This window comes from Scomber japonicus, chromosome 9 (genome assembly GCF_027409825.1).
Source record: "Scomber japonicus isolate fScoJap1 chromosome 9, fScoJap1.pri, whole genome shotgun sequence".
NCBI lineage: Eukaryota > Metazoa > Chordata > Actinopteri > Scombriformes > Scombridae > Scomber > Scomber japonicus.
The window spans coordinates 19692329-19705510 of record NC_070586.1 but is presented as its reverse complement, the minus strand read 5'-3'; the positions used below and the strand labels follow the sequence as shown (position 1 = coordinate 19705510).

The following is a 13182-nucleotide window of genomic DNA, read 5'->3' as shown; positions in this document are numbered from 1 at the left end:
CACAAATGAAAACCAGTTGGCCATAACGGATGCAAGTGTGTCATTTGGTGATGAGAAAGATGTAAAAGCACCAGCTCAGATTTTTCATTCAGTTATTTCTCTGTAATCAGCCACAGCACTGAGTCACAAATGGATATTTCTGAGGGGTCAGACAAAAATTGAAGTGATAAGAAAGAGCTAAATACATTTCTGTTGCACTAATTTATATTTAATTGTTTTTTTAAATTTTACATAAATATAGTCTTTTTTTGCTCTGGAAAATACGGGATATTTCCACCACTTAAGCCTCCAAAAACCTTTCAAAAGAAACAATCAAAGGTTGTTCTGCTCATAAGTCCTCATAAGTACACACTAAGGTCACATTGTGATCTGTAAGGACTGTCAGCAGATACTGATCCATTTGGGAACCACTAAAGATATGCAGGTAAAGCTGTGCATGTTGCTGTGACAGAGGACAGATCTCCTTTAACTGCTGACCTTTGTTAAAGATGGGTCTGAACACACTGGACATCGTTTTGACAAACTGCCTGCCTGGGCAGAAGTACTCAAAGTGCTTTTCTGCTACAACCATTCAACTGTAAACCCAGCGTCTGTCAATCACTGACCCTATGGTGCATTTCAGCTGCAAATTACTGCTGGTACAATTTGCAAACAAAGCCAATGACTCAAACTAATGTCCTCAGCTTGCTTGCTGAAAAAGAACAAAATATACCAACCACTGCTGAAATGGCATGCCCACCTGTATTGGATAGAAGAGGAAAAAGCAGGGATATAAGGCGCTTTTCTGCTCAAGTCATTCTCAGCTGAAAGTGAAGGAGGGAGCTGAGACACTTTTCCCAGAAAAACATGAAATATCCTGAGTGCAAAAGAAGTGTATGAAATGTTTCGTTGTCAATGAAAACAATCAGGACTGGTGACCTGTGTGTTTAGAACAAACCAGACATAATAATGCTAGTTTGTTGTCATGGAGACCTGTCGTGGTTTTATAGCATACTGACATTAGAGTTGATTGGCAGTTTTACTGACAAGCTGTGGCCAAAAAGACAGCTGTGGTTCTCTGTGTCTGTGTGTGTGTGTGTGTGTGCGTGTGTGTGCGTGTGTGTGTGTGTGTGCGTGTGTGTCTGTCCCCGTGCGGCAGTAAGTAAATCACAACAAAGGGCAAACGGACAATTTCCTAGTGAATCAATCAGTCTTGCTTAACTGAGCATGGATTCTTCCTCCATCAGCAGGTTATGGAGCAGTTATAGGAAACAAGTACTCACATACACATCAACACAATCACTTGAGGGAACGCATGATGCATACCATATGACAAAATGACAATCTGATTAACATCGACAGCTTTAGTAGAAATGTTAGGAAGGTGAGAATGGAAAGTGTATTTGTTGAGAGTCAGCTTGTGTGTGCTGACTGTAAATAAATCAAACAACATATGTATATTCAGTTTTATGCCACAGCTTGCTGTACATACATTTGGCAGTTATTTTGTGCTAAGCTGCACACATTTTTGCCTGCTGTGTGCATGCCTGTATGTGATGAGTAGATATTGACTGAGGTGCAGGTAATAAATGCAGAGTGATTATTGATCTCTCTGTGTCTGCACTGTGTTTATGAACTGCATGTAGGTTATATTTGCTGGCTTGAGTCTGGATGTGACCCAAAGCATCACCAAGAGGTCTAAAATTGCTGATATATTTCTTTCTGCTAACATGTTTCACCCTCATAAAACTATGTGCGCATCACAGAGATGCTACTCAAGAGGGGATTGTTTGCTGCAGTGAGTATCACAGGCAGCTGAGAGGTTTATGAGATTTGTCAGCATGGATAGAAAGTGTTTTTTGATCAGATTGTTTGGCACCCGAAAACCTTCCTGGACCAAGGTTTTTAATGTGTTTTTGTGTTTTATTTCTTTATAGAGAGACACCAAAGGCCAATTCCTGTTGGATCATGTGTGTAACCACTACAACCTACTCGAGAAAGACTACTTTGGTATTCGATATGTGGATCCTGAGAAACAGAGGGTAACTGCAGTACTGTCTGACACACACAACTAACATGTATTTTCATAATGATTCATCTGTTAATCATATGTATTTTTAATTGATCAATGTTGTTAAGTCTATAAAAAATCTAAAAAGAGCTAGAAATTACACAAAGTGACAGTCCAATATTCAATATTGATATTCAAGTTGAAATGATACTAAACAGAGAAAACAGATAAAAAGCAAATCATCATGTTTAAAAAGCTGCCAGTCTGTAGATCAGGGGTGTCAAACATGCGGCCCGTGGGCCAGAACCGGCCCCCCGAGGGGTGCAATCCGGCCCAACTTCGTTCCTGTGTTCTTTTCCTTCCTTCCAACCTTCCTTTTTTCCTTCCTTCCTTCCTTCCACCTGTCCTTCCTCCCTTCTTTCCATCTGTCCTTCCTTCCTCCCTCCCTTCCTTTTTTCCTTTCTTTGTTCCTTCCTTCCTTCCATCTATCCTTCCTCCCTTTCTTCCATCTGTCCTTCCTCCCTACCTTCCCTTTTTCCTTTCTTCATTCCTTCCTTCCTTCCATCTGTCCTTCCTTCCATCTGTCCTTCCTCCCTTCCTTCCATCTGTCTTTCCATCTGTCCTTCCTTCCTTCCTTCCTTCCTTCCTTCCTTCCTTCCTTCCTTCCTTCCTTCCTTCCTTCCTTCCATCTTTTTAATGATCTGGCCCAAATGAGATCAAACTGGTCTGTATGTGGCCCTTGAATGAAAATAAGTTTGACACCTCTGCTCTAGATTTTAGCCTGAGGCAAAACAAATTTGTTTATATTGAGTTGTCATTAATTATTGCAATGAAAGGAAATAATAACAATTTTGTAAATCTCCCTCTGCTGTTTTGCCTATGAAACAAGATCTATTTGTCAACACATAAATGATGAAAATGTTGCCCCTTCCAAAAATATACTACAAACCTTCACATAATCACAGCAGAAGAACAAAGATAAAACTGATTAAGCACTCAAAGAGGAAACAGCTCCACTGAGCCATCGTGGCCTAAATGGGAATGTTGGATCTCAGTCAGGAAGCAGTCAGCACAGTACGTTACAACTTCAAATGACAAATAATGACAAGATCAGCCTCCATATTTCTGACAGCCCACACACAGAAGGGACCAGATGCTTCGTCTTAACAGAAGCTTAGCTGGCCTCGAGTTGTATGTAAAATGCAAAACCAGACTGAAATAACAACAAACAAACTCCAGCAAGAGGTGTTACAACACAAAAGGAATGAATATAGTAAAGTGCAGTTTAAAAAAACATATCTGCAATAGAATAAAGGCTCTGAATTATGGACATTATAAGACATTAAAAGTCCATCCAGCAGGGTTAGGATGGTCAAGACTTTTTATAATATATAATATAATGTACAATAAAAAATTAAACATATCTATCAATGATGCATTCAGACACATAAAATTTCATAATGTAAACTGTCTGATATTTTGCTAAAGTGTCATGTGTCATTCAATAATTTGTAAGAAATTTTGATTTGATTTTGATTTTGAGCTTGTGAACTAATTGAACGTTATATGTTCAAGAGAGAACATCTGTATTTTCGAGTAACATCTAACTTGTTTATATCTCTCTCTCTCTCTCTCTCTCCCTCTCTCTCTCTCTCTCTCTCTCTCTCTCTCTCTCTCTCTCTCTCTCTCTCTCTCTCTCTCTCTCTCTCTCTTTCTCTCGCTCTCTCTCTCTCTCTCTTTCTCTCTCTCTCTCAGCACTGGCTGGAGCCCAATAAGCCCGTGATAAGGCAAATGAAGTGTAAGTGTCCTTTCTGTTTCCTTTGTGTGTGTGTGCGTACATTGTTTTATATTGCTGTGTGTTTATGCTTTAAATGCTGTAATTTAGGCAGTAGTGGTCTGTTTTCGTCTCCGTAGAACCAAGCGTCAGTGTGAAGGGCTCAGATAACACCACAGGGACTCAAACACACATAGGGTCATAACATCATACATGCAACAGTGCTACATCCACTTAGACATACATCAAATACATATAGCCCATATACATATAGCATATTAAATAAAAGCTGATTATGTATGGCAAATGCATGCTTTAAGGTCATAGGAGCCTATATCTGCAGGACATTGTGCTCACATTATCATTAGTGACAGAGCCAGACAATATCAGACAGCGACTTTTTCAGAAAAACACCACAGGGGGGCAAACAAAGGCACAACACAGACAAAGTGACACTTATAGATAATACAAATGAGGAATATATTTTTTACACCTGGGGAAATTAACATCAAGACTTATTCTACAGTATTGTACCAGTGAGTACCATTGATTGCCATCACCACAGAAAGGATGCAGGTTTCCCTTGAGCATAAATTTGCTCCAAATTGTCCCTTGATCATTTTCACGGTTTTCTGCTTCTCAGCAGCATGCCAGCTTTCCTAACTTTTTCCCATCCCTCTAGGCTTTTGCCTCTGACAGACTCATGATAGATAAGACCTGCCTTTTTTCCAATGTTCTGCAACCGATCAATGTGAAAATAACAACCATTTGACTATGACACAAGTAATCACACGTATAGCACTTTAATTGGCTAATCAGCTTCAAAAATACCCATGCAACATTACACTGAAGTGAACTGTGAGTAACATTTCATGCTGGAAGCAAATGTTATACTGAATAAATTCCTTCGGGAAAGGAAAATCTAAAGAATAAGGAAGGGTGTTGCTTCTCTTCATTTGGCAGTTACATTTCATACAAGCATTTCTTGAAAGAAAACGAAATCAAGAAGAAACATTTTACGTTGTGACCAGCACATACTCTTCTTCTGCTTCTTCTTCTATAACTGATTGCCTGGTATCAAGTGTAAAAAGATGGCCTTGTCCTTTGATTCTTATGTATTGTCACCTAAACCTGAAAAAACAAATCTTCTTTTAAACTTACTCTGCTGCAAATGAACTGTAATCAGCAAAGAAACTGACCCAAGAGTGTCATTACTAACAACTTTTTATGTTAACAGCTTTTATACATTTCTTTCTTTTATTCTTTCCAACCCTGTAATATTTGTGTCTTTCTTTCTTTCTCACTCTTTTCTCCTCTCAGAGAAGAGTAATCTTTTCTGTCTTGAGTTCGCTCACTCCTTTAATGACTGTCCCGCTATAAATTAATAAAGGAGCTATTAGTGGTGCATTCTGCTTCATCAGAACATGTGCAAGATGACAGGAGGAGGAGGGAGGATGAGGAGATCAGAGAAAATTAGAATGAGAGATAGAGATGGAGGAGGACAGAAGGCGAGGTGGGGGGGGGGGGGGGACAAGAGTGTTAAAGTGTAAAATCTGTGAGGTTTATTCAGAGGAGAGAGAGAAGAGACAGTGATAGATAAAGTAGCTAAAGAAAGAAAGTCAGATTAAGGAAGAAAAGAGAAACGAGAGTAAAGAGAAGAGCGGAGAGGCATGCTGATATGAGAGAGTCTGACAGAGTGAAACGAAGAAAAAGAGGGGAGAGAGAGCGATGGAGGGCGAGTGGTGGATAGATCTGAGTCGTACTGACACATCAGTTCCCCCTGTGGCACAATTTATTCTCGAATCAGGATGTGTGGTGTGTTTTATTTTCTTTTTGTGTATCTCATCTTATGTATTTATATGTCACATTTATATGTGTGTATGTGTGTCAATTCAGTTTCTCTTAAATGTTTTCAAAAAGAGCATCTTGGTCCCTTAAGCCTGAGCAAATAAGCAGCTCGAGTTTTTTGGGAGCGGGTGGGAGGATTGCGTCTTTCATATTGCTTAGCATGTATTATGTAGATGTGTTCTGTTTTTCATAGCGGGATAAAACCGCTGAGGATCACACCATTAAAGACAGATAGCCACTGTAAAGATTTCTGGTCCTATGTTAGATGATTATTCTTCCTCCTCTGCCATGTTGATCACTCTCCTCTTTTCCTTGTTTGTCTCTCTTGCTGTGTTCTACTTATTTACTATAATTTGAGATTATTCTGTATCTTCTTTTTGCGCCATTTATCTTCTGTGAAACGAATCCTTATCAGATCCCTGTGTTCACACTCAAAATAACATGCGTACATGACTACATTTCACACATTAGCTTAACGTACACGGACAGCCAAATTACCGCCTGCAGTGCCTGCGAACATGACAGAAATAATAATTCAAGCTGGAGGGTGAACCAGACGTGGACACCTGGGTCAGTCAGGGCAGAGAGGAAACCTCTAGGCCAAGACAGGGTGTCACTAACACATTTTTTCTGCTCTCTTAGCTGGAAGTGATGAGTAGGAAAACAAAGAAGAGGGAGTACATGACCTTGTATTATCAATATTGTTGTATATAGAGAATATACATCTTCCTAATGAGAATATTTGTGAAATACTGTGAATTGCAGTGACATAAAAATGCATTTTGATAAAAATTGCTCTGCCAACTATCCGACTTCACAGGCTGCACTGATGGATTTTAAAACTTATTGTTACTGCAAGGTGTGCTCTATCAATTTTATCATTTAACGTTATTGGAAAAGAAAATTCTGCTCTCTATTTTATAAAATGTAGTCTGACATGTACTCATTAATTTCTCTGCTCACATGCTGTAGTCACTGTATGTGAAGCGTTTCACTGAATATTAATTTATTTAACAGCTGGCATGAATGAATGAAAACTGAAAATAAAGCGAGGACACGTTGGTCTGATAATTAAAGTTGTAAGAGAGGATGTTTTTTTAATCCTCTTTTGCTCCAGTCGAAAATATTTTTTATAGACTGATCTAATTTGAGGAGGTTGATCTCCTTGACATCCAAAAAGTGTCTTTTCCCCAGTGTTTCCTTGTTGGTGATATAAGACACACATGTTTTACCTTGTGCAGCTGAAGTCTTTATCTTAATCTTACAGCATTTAATTTAGACTTGTTGAAAGTCGAAAGTGATATGGAAGTGTTACTTTGTCCACCTTAGTGAGATTACCATTGTGACTTTTACATAAAAGTGACCTTCAGACATGCGATGTTTAATTTCCATCAGGTTAACGTGAATGTTTGAAGGTCTGAAAGTGGCCTCATATGTATGTCCACATAATAAATGACACTACAGGTTTTTTCTGTTTACACATTTAATAAAAACTTCCTGATGCACACACAAGTGCGCTCACATTTCACACTGTGGCACCTAACAGAGCAGCACTTTTAATTTCATTGTATTGTTCACAATATAATGACAATAAAGACTTTGACTTTTGACTTGACATGTGGCATAAACTCCTCCAACAAGACTACGTTGTTGGTCATCGCCTTCCAAAACGACTAATCATCTTACAACTCTATCAGTAGAATGACACGGTTTGTGAATAACAATTAGAAAAATGGTGTCACAAAACTTAACCAGTTAAGGTTAGAGGAAAGACTGCAGTCATGGTCAAAAACAACACAACAAACATAAAAGAAAACACACTTCCTGTTGATGCAAACTGCGGCTCCCACACTCTCAAAAATGATTCATACTGTAATGCAGATGTGTGCTTCTTTGAGTAAACTTTGAATATTTTTGCATGTCAGTGTGTGTTTGTGTTTGTGTGTGTGTGTGTGGGTGAGTGTGTGCGCATGTGTGTGTGTACGTGTGTTTGTACACAGTTTAGAATTTTGTGTGATCTGGTAGACCCCAGGAGGCATTTTAAGCACTTGCTGTCATTTGGTCTGAGCTCCACAGCCTGTCACTGACTGTGTGTGTGTGTGTGTGTGTGTGTGTGTGTGTGTGTGTGTCTGATAAGTGTGTATTACGGTAACTGCATCTTTTGTACGTATGTGTGTTACCGTGCATATTTAAGTACAATTCTAAGCTCAGATCCCCTCCCACAGCAACTGCACACGCACACTCACAGTCAGAAATAAAATGCTTTAGGACTCAGATCAAAGGAAAAGAAACACCCCAGTTCAAGTGAGGCTGCGTGTATGTGTGTCTATGTGTGTGTGTGTGTGTGTGTGTGTGTGATGTGTAATTACTGTAATTATCAAATGACTAATCAGTATTAAAGGCATACCGATTTCTTTTTTTGTCTCCCACTTCTTTTCCTTCTCTCTTTCTCATTGTTCTGCTCCCCTTCTCTCTGTTACATTCACTCTCCTTTTTTCTTCTCCTCTATAACTTTAAACCAAACTTTCCCTTCTCTCATCTTTCCCTGCCATCTCAAACTACTTTCTGTCTCCTTCAACTCTCCTCACACTTCTCTCTTGACATTTCTTCTTTCCTCATGCTTGTGTGTGTCTCTTGTCTTCAGCAGCCGAGCAGCCCTTCACTATGTGCTTCCGGGTCAAGTTTTATCCCCACGAGCCGATGAAAATCAAGGAGGAGCTCACGAGGTAAAAGCCAATTCGGACGCACTGCAATCACACTCTTAGACATTATAGTGATAATTAGAGATGCTAACTCATCAGGGACTCTATTTTCGTGTTGTCCGTCCCATCTGAGCTGCCATGTCTCACCATCTCTGCTTTTTCTATCCTCTTTCCTTTCCTCATTCCCCATCTTTTATCTCTGTGCCCTTCCTCCTATCCAGATCTCACCCATTTTTACTCCCTCTTTCTGTAGTTTCAGCCCTAAGGTGTCTCCTCCTTCCCTTCTGTCAGTGTCTTTTTGTCCTTTCTCTCCCTTTTACTTCATCACAGCTCCCCCTCGTCCCTCGTGTGTCTCTCTAACTCTCTCAACTCATGTTGCCATGTCTCTCTGTTCTCTTCAGCTTTGATTACTTAAAGCTGTTTTTGTACATCATCAGTATAAAAACTGCTTTACAGCCTGTTTCTCACCTTCAGCTTCTCTTGAGATCTTCAGTTTCTGATAAGTCTCAGTTATCAGGCTCTTTATTTTATCTATATTTTGTCCATCCACATCTCATGCGCTCATATTTGAATGCCCTGTGTTTTTATGTTGTTCTCTTGTCAGTTTCTGTTCTTTACCTTGTCTTAAAGAAAAAGAAAACTTGTCACTTGTCTCACCATAATACTAGGACACTAAAAATCACTTTGGAGTAGACATAAAATTAATTTAAAGTTGAGCTGAGTTTGGAAAGTTTAAACCATACTGCAGTTGAACTCATAGCCCTCGGTGTTAAGTGTTTTCATAAAAAAATCCCCAAAATTGTACATTATGCTGTGAGCTGTTTGTACTCCAGATCACAGCATGAAATGTGAAGTCTGCCAGTATCCTCATCAACTGTACATTTTTCACAAATATTAAAAACAAGGAAAACAAACAGCCCAGTATCCTTAGAAATGACTTCCATAGAGGATGAATACATGCCTCACAAAGTATGTTCAGGTGTGTGGTGTGTCTGACTTTAATACAGCACAGACATTGCAGAAAGTGAAGTTTCTGAACACACCGACACTTGATGTTATCTGGAGTTTTGCTGAATAGATATCTGATGACAAGGTTTCCAAAAAAAAGTTGTAATTTAAAAGTGGTCTGCACTGATGTAACATGCTCACTGATCACATAGCAAAACAGTCTGACCTAAACAAACATCACATTGTAAATGAGAACGTAATAATGAGCCCCGTAGTAGGAGCAGATGAGATGGAGGGAGAGAGGAAGAAAATATAAATAAAAATAAAGAAAGTTGGAAAAATGGCACCTGACACCTGTTTTTAGCCAAATAGAAAAGTTCAGTATGTAGCAGAGAAAAAGAGTAATTACAACTGGGACAATCATTTAAATGTGCAGGGTTTTTTTTAGACCAATTGGAAGAAGCGCTATGCAGCTACAGACTAAATCTATAAATAAAACTGTTTAGCCACAGCAGCAGGCTTTTCACTCCATTCAATCTTTCATGCTTTGCTTCTGCTGCTTCCGTCACCGTAGTTTAAAAACAAGTTCAATGAGTCAGTCAACTCTGTGGCGTAAGCATAGACTGTATAAAAGAAAGGGGGGCGTAAGTGGTCGAGGTCGTCTGGAGCCTCCTCTGGAAACTCGTCGGTATCCATGGCAACAAATGTCCCTAGGTTCAGCACCACTGTCATTTGTCGTTTCCTTGGCAACGCAGGACAATTCAGCATGTCAGCAGCATGCCTTAACTTTCCTTCGTTGAAGTCGTTGCCATAGTAACTACAGCGCCAGTCCCCTCTGTATGGTAGATGTCTCCATGGCAATACTCTGGTTTCTCTAATATCTAATTTCTCCAAAGGACTGAGGCCAAGTCAGTTTTATGGATTTTAGCATCATCTAGAAATTTTATGACACAGCAACACTGATACTCATTTATGATTAACTTAATATAACATTAACATCCTTCAATTAATGCTCATTTTACAGAATACATAGCCTATGAAGTGCCCTCTTTATTTTAATAAGTCATGATTGAATTATTCTTATTTATTTTTTAAACCTTTATTTAAGCAGGAAGTCACATTGAGATTAAAACTTCTTTTGCTAGAAATATCTGTCCAAATAATTGCATTGAAATTCTATTGAAATATTTTGAAGTCATGCAATTGCTTATTGTGAATTTGAGTTAATTTGGGTTAATTGTCACATGAAATTGATCAAAATGAGTAAAACAGTCTTTGTTTCATTCATAGTTTACTTTAAAAAGCTTATAGTGGAATTTTGTAATTTATCTTTGATACAAATGTCAATATTATTTTCTTTTCTTCTTCCCTCCTCTCCATTTATGTCTGTGTGTGCTTGTTGTGTTTGTGTGTCCAGGTATCTCCTGTACCTCCAGCTGAAGAGAGATATCTACCATGGCCGTCTCCTCTGTCCCTTTGCTGAAGCTGCCTATCTGGGTGCCTGCATCGTACAGGGTGAGGCCTGTCGACTGTCAATTAATTTGATTTAGAAGCACTGATATAAGTGATGGAGCAAGTTATTAGTAAATCCCCACTCATAATGATTAAATTTGACATTTAAGATTCACTCAGAGGAAACTTTTTTTCTCAACAGAGCTCAGCAGCTCTTCCTGTTTCTGTTTTTTGTCTATCTGTCATTCTGGTTTTGCTGCACTTTTATCACACTTTAAACACAATCCACACATGACTTGTGTGGTGTGGTTTATAGTAGTTGATGTGTATATGACAATAGCAGCCCTGACAGCTAGTTCAGACAGCCAAATCGAGTCACTCCAATACTTATCCATCTTTTAATTATAGTGATGTATTTAAGCTTCTGAAATCTGTTCTATGCTGTCTAGTGCCACTGCTGCTGTTCATATATCATTTCAAAAGCTCCACCTCCACTGCAGCATCCACCTGTAGACTCTCAGTCTCTTTAGGGGGAATTTAGTATCATCACTCCCTGCTGTGCCGAGCTTGGTGCTTCCTTGTGAGCTAAGATCTCAAAGCCTAGACGGCAATCAGCTACTGTCCAATTCCAAGAGTTGGCTGACTGAAATACTTGTACATGTGTAATTGTTTCAAAGTTTTAGTTCAAATCTAGCTTTTCAATATAAGGAAAATCAGTTACGCCATCTCAGTTAAAGTTTAACCCTATCTCCTAGAAATTACATTTATATTTACCACTGAATTGCAATTTGAAATACATTTAGCTAGAAATGTACTGCTGGCTGAATGATCCTATCAGCATAATGATAAAAAGGTTGTTAATTAACGTATAATGTGCAAGATACTGAACTTAGTAAAAAATAAAATAAAATTAGTAAAATGTTCACAACAGCATCACAGAGCATGATAACACTTTTTTATGGTTATGTTTAGGAACTGGTAGCACTTTGTTAAGTTTAGGGAAAGATCAGGGTCTTGGTTCAGACCAGAGCCTAGACTGACTAACTGCTAGACAACAAAGCCGGTGAATTAATTTAACTGGTCTCTACCTTATTAACTAGCTTCATTGTGCATTCAAGTGATCAGACTGATGTTGAAATCAAACATCACAATATCTAGAGACCACTGTGGAAAGGATTAAGAAAGATTGTATTCTGTAGTTAATTATCAGAAACAGTTTATGTTGAATCACAGTACGTAGCAGTTTGCTTTAATATGGATTAAGAATAGGAATTAGCTGAGCTGTATCATGAACCCCTCTGGCTGGTACACAAATCGCTGAACTGTGCTAACACTCTGTGATTGGCTTTTTTCCCCAGAGAGTGAGTGTGACTGGCTGAGTTATCTTGACTCAGGGTATCATTGGCTGCTCAGATTAACGAGGGCAGGTCCTGTCCCACTTTGTCATGGTGTTGATTATAGAGCTAGAGAATAGGCTAAGGATTATTTTTTTTAATTAAACTCCAGGCAAGTTTTGATTTAACCTTTATTATGACAGCTAATTAAGAACGGATTTAAAAAGAGACATTAGTGTCTGTTAGGACTGTATACAGGATTCTATAAGGAAATGATTTATCTATCAGGGTTCTCTGGCTCAGCTCCTCATAAGTATATTCTCCTATGGACACACAGATGAAATGAAAATGATACCTTTATAGACTTTTGTCTGATTTCAATCAATCAACAAATTTACTACTGATACAAATCTTTTTTGGGGGGGGGGGGGGGGGGGGTCTACTATTTTCGCACTAATCCCGCCCTCTCCTTTCAGCTGAGCTTGGGGACTATGACCCAGAGGAGCACCCATCAGACTACATCAGAGACTTCAAACTGTTCCCTAAACAATCCCTCAAACTGGAGAGGAAGATTATGGAAATACACAAGAACGAGCTTAGGTAAAAGAGATTTGTGTGTTAGTTTCTATGGGGGCTGTTTGTTGTCTGGAGCTGCGTCTTTTGTTATCAGTTCACTGTTTGATGTTGGCGACAGGCGTGGATGCTCACTCCTGTGATCTGCATTTTCAGAGCAGGCTGCAGAGACAATTCTTCACCCAGCAGACTAAAAGGACTCTCTGTTATTTTAGCTGGAAACAAAACGGGATGATACCCAGAGTTGTGTAGGTCATTATGTTGCAGGTTAGATTCAGTTGAAGGTAATATATAATTTGATTTGCAGAGGAAAGAGCATGGATCAAGTGTGAATGAATTATTTATTTCCAACTTGGAGAAGACATCTTGTAACCTGAGTTAAATAAGGGCTGCAGTCTTGTATTCTTTTTATAATCTTGCTTTTGTCTGTCTTGAAAACAGCTCAGCATAAATACTGTAAGTGTGTGTGATTAATGTGTCTCAACTCAGGTCAAGTGAGGAAGTTGTCTGTGGAATAAAATGCAATACAAGGATGTAGAGTGGTTTCAGCTACATGATGCT

At 38.9% G+C, this 13182-nt stretch overlaps 1 protein-coding gene across 1 annotated transcript in view; it reads left to right on the top strand.

The window, feature by feature from the left end:
- frmd3 (FERM domain containing 3) overlaps nt 1-13182 on the top strand; it is a 49647-nt gene that overhangs the window by 13692 nt on the left and 22773 nt on the right. The window contains exons 2-6 of the mRNA XM_053325156.1: nt 1917-2021; nt 3746-3788; nt 8257-8338; nt 10680-10777; nt 12525-12648. Coding sequence (XP_053181131.1) covers nt 1917-2021; nt 3746-3788; nt 8257-8338; nt 10680-10777; nt 12525-12648 — 452 coding nt within the window. The remainder of the gene's footprint in view (nt 1-1916; nt 2022-3745; nt 3789-8256; nt 8339-10679; nt 10778-12524; nt 12649-13182) is intronic.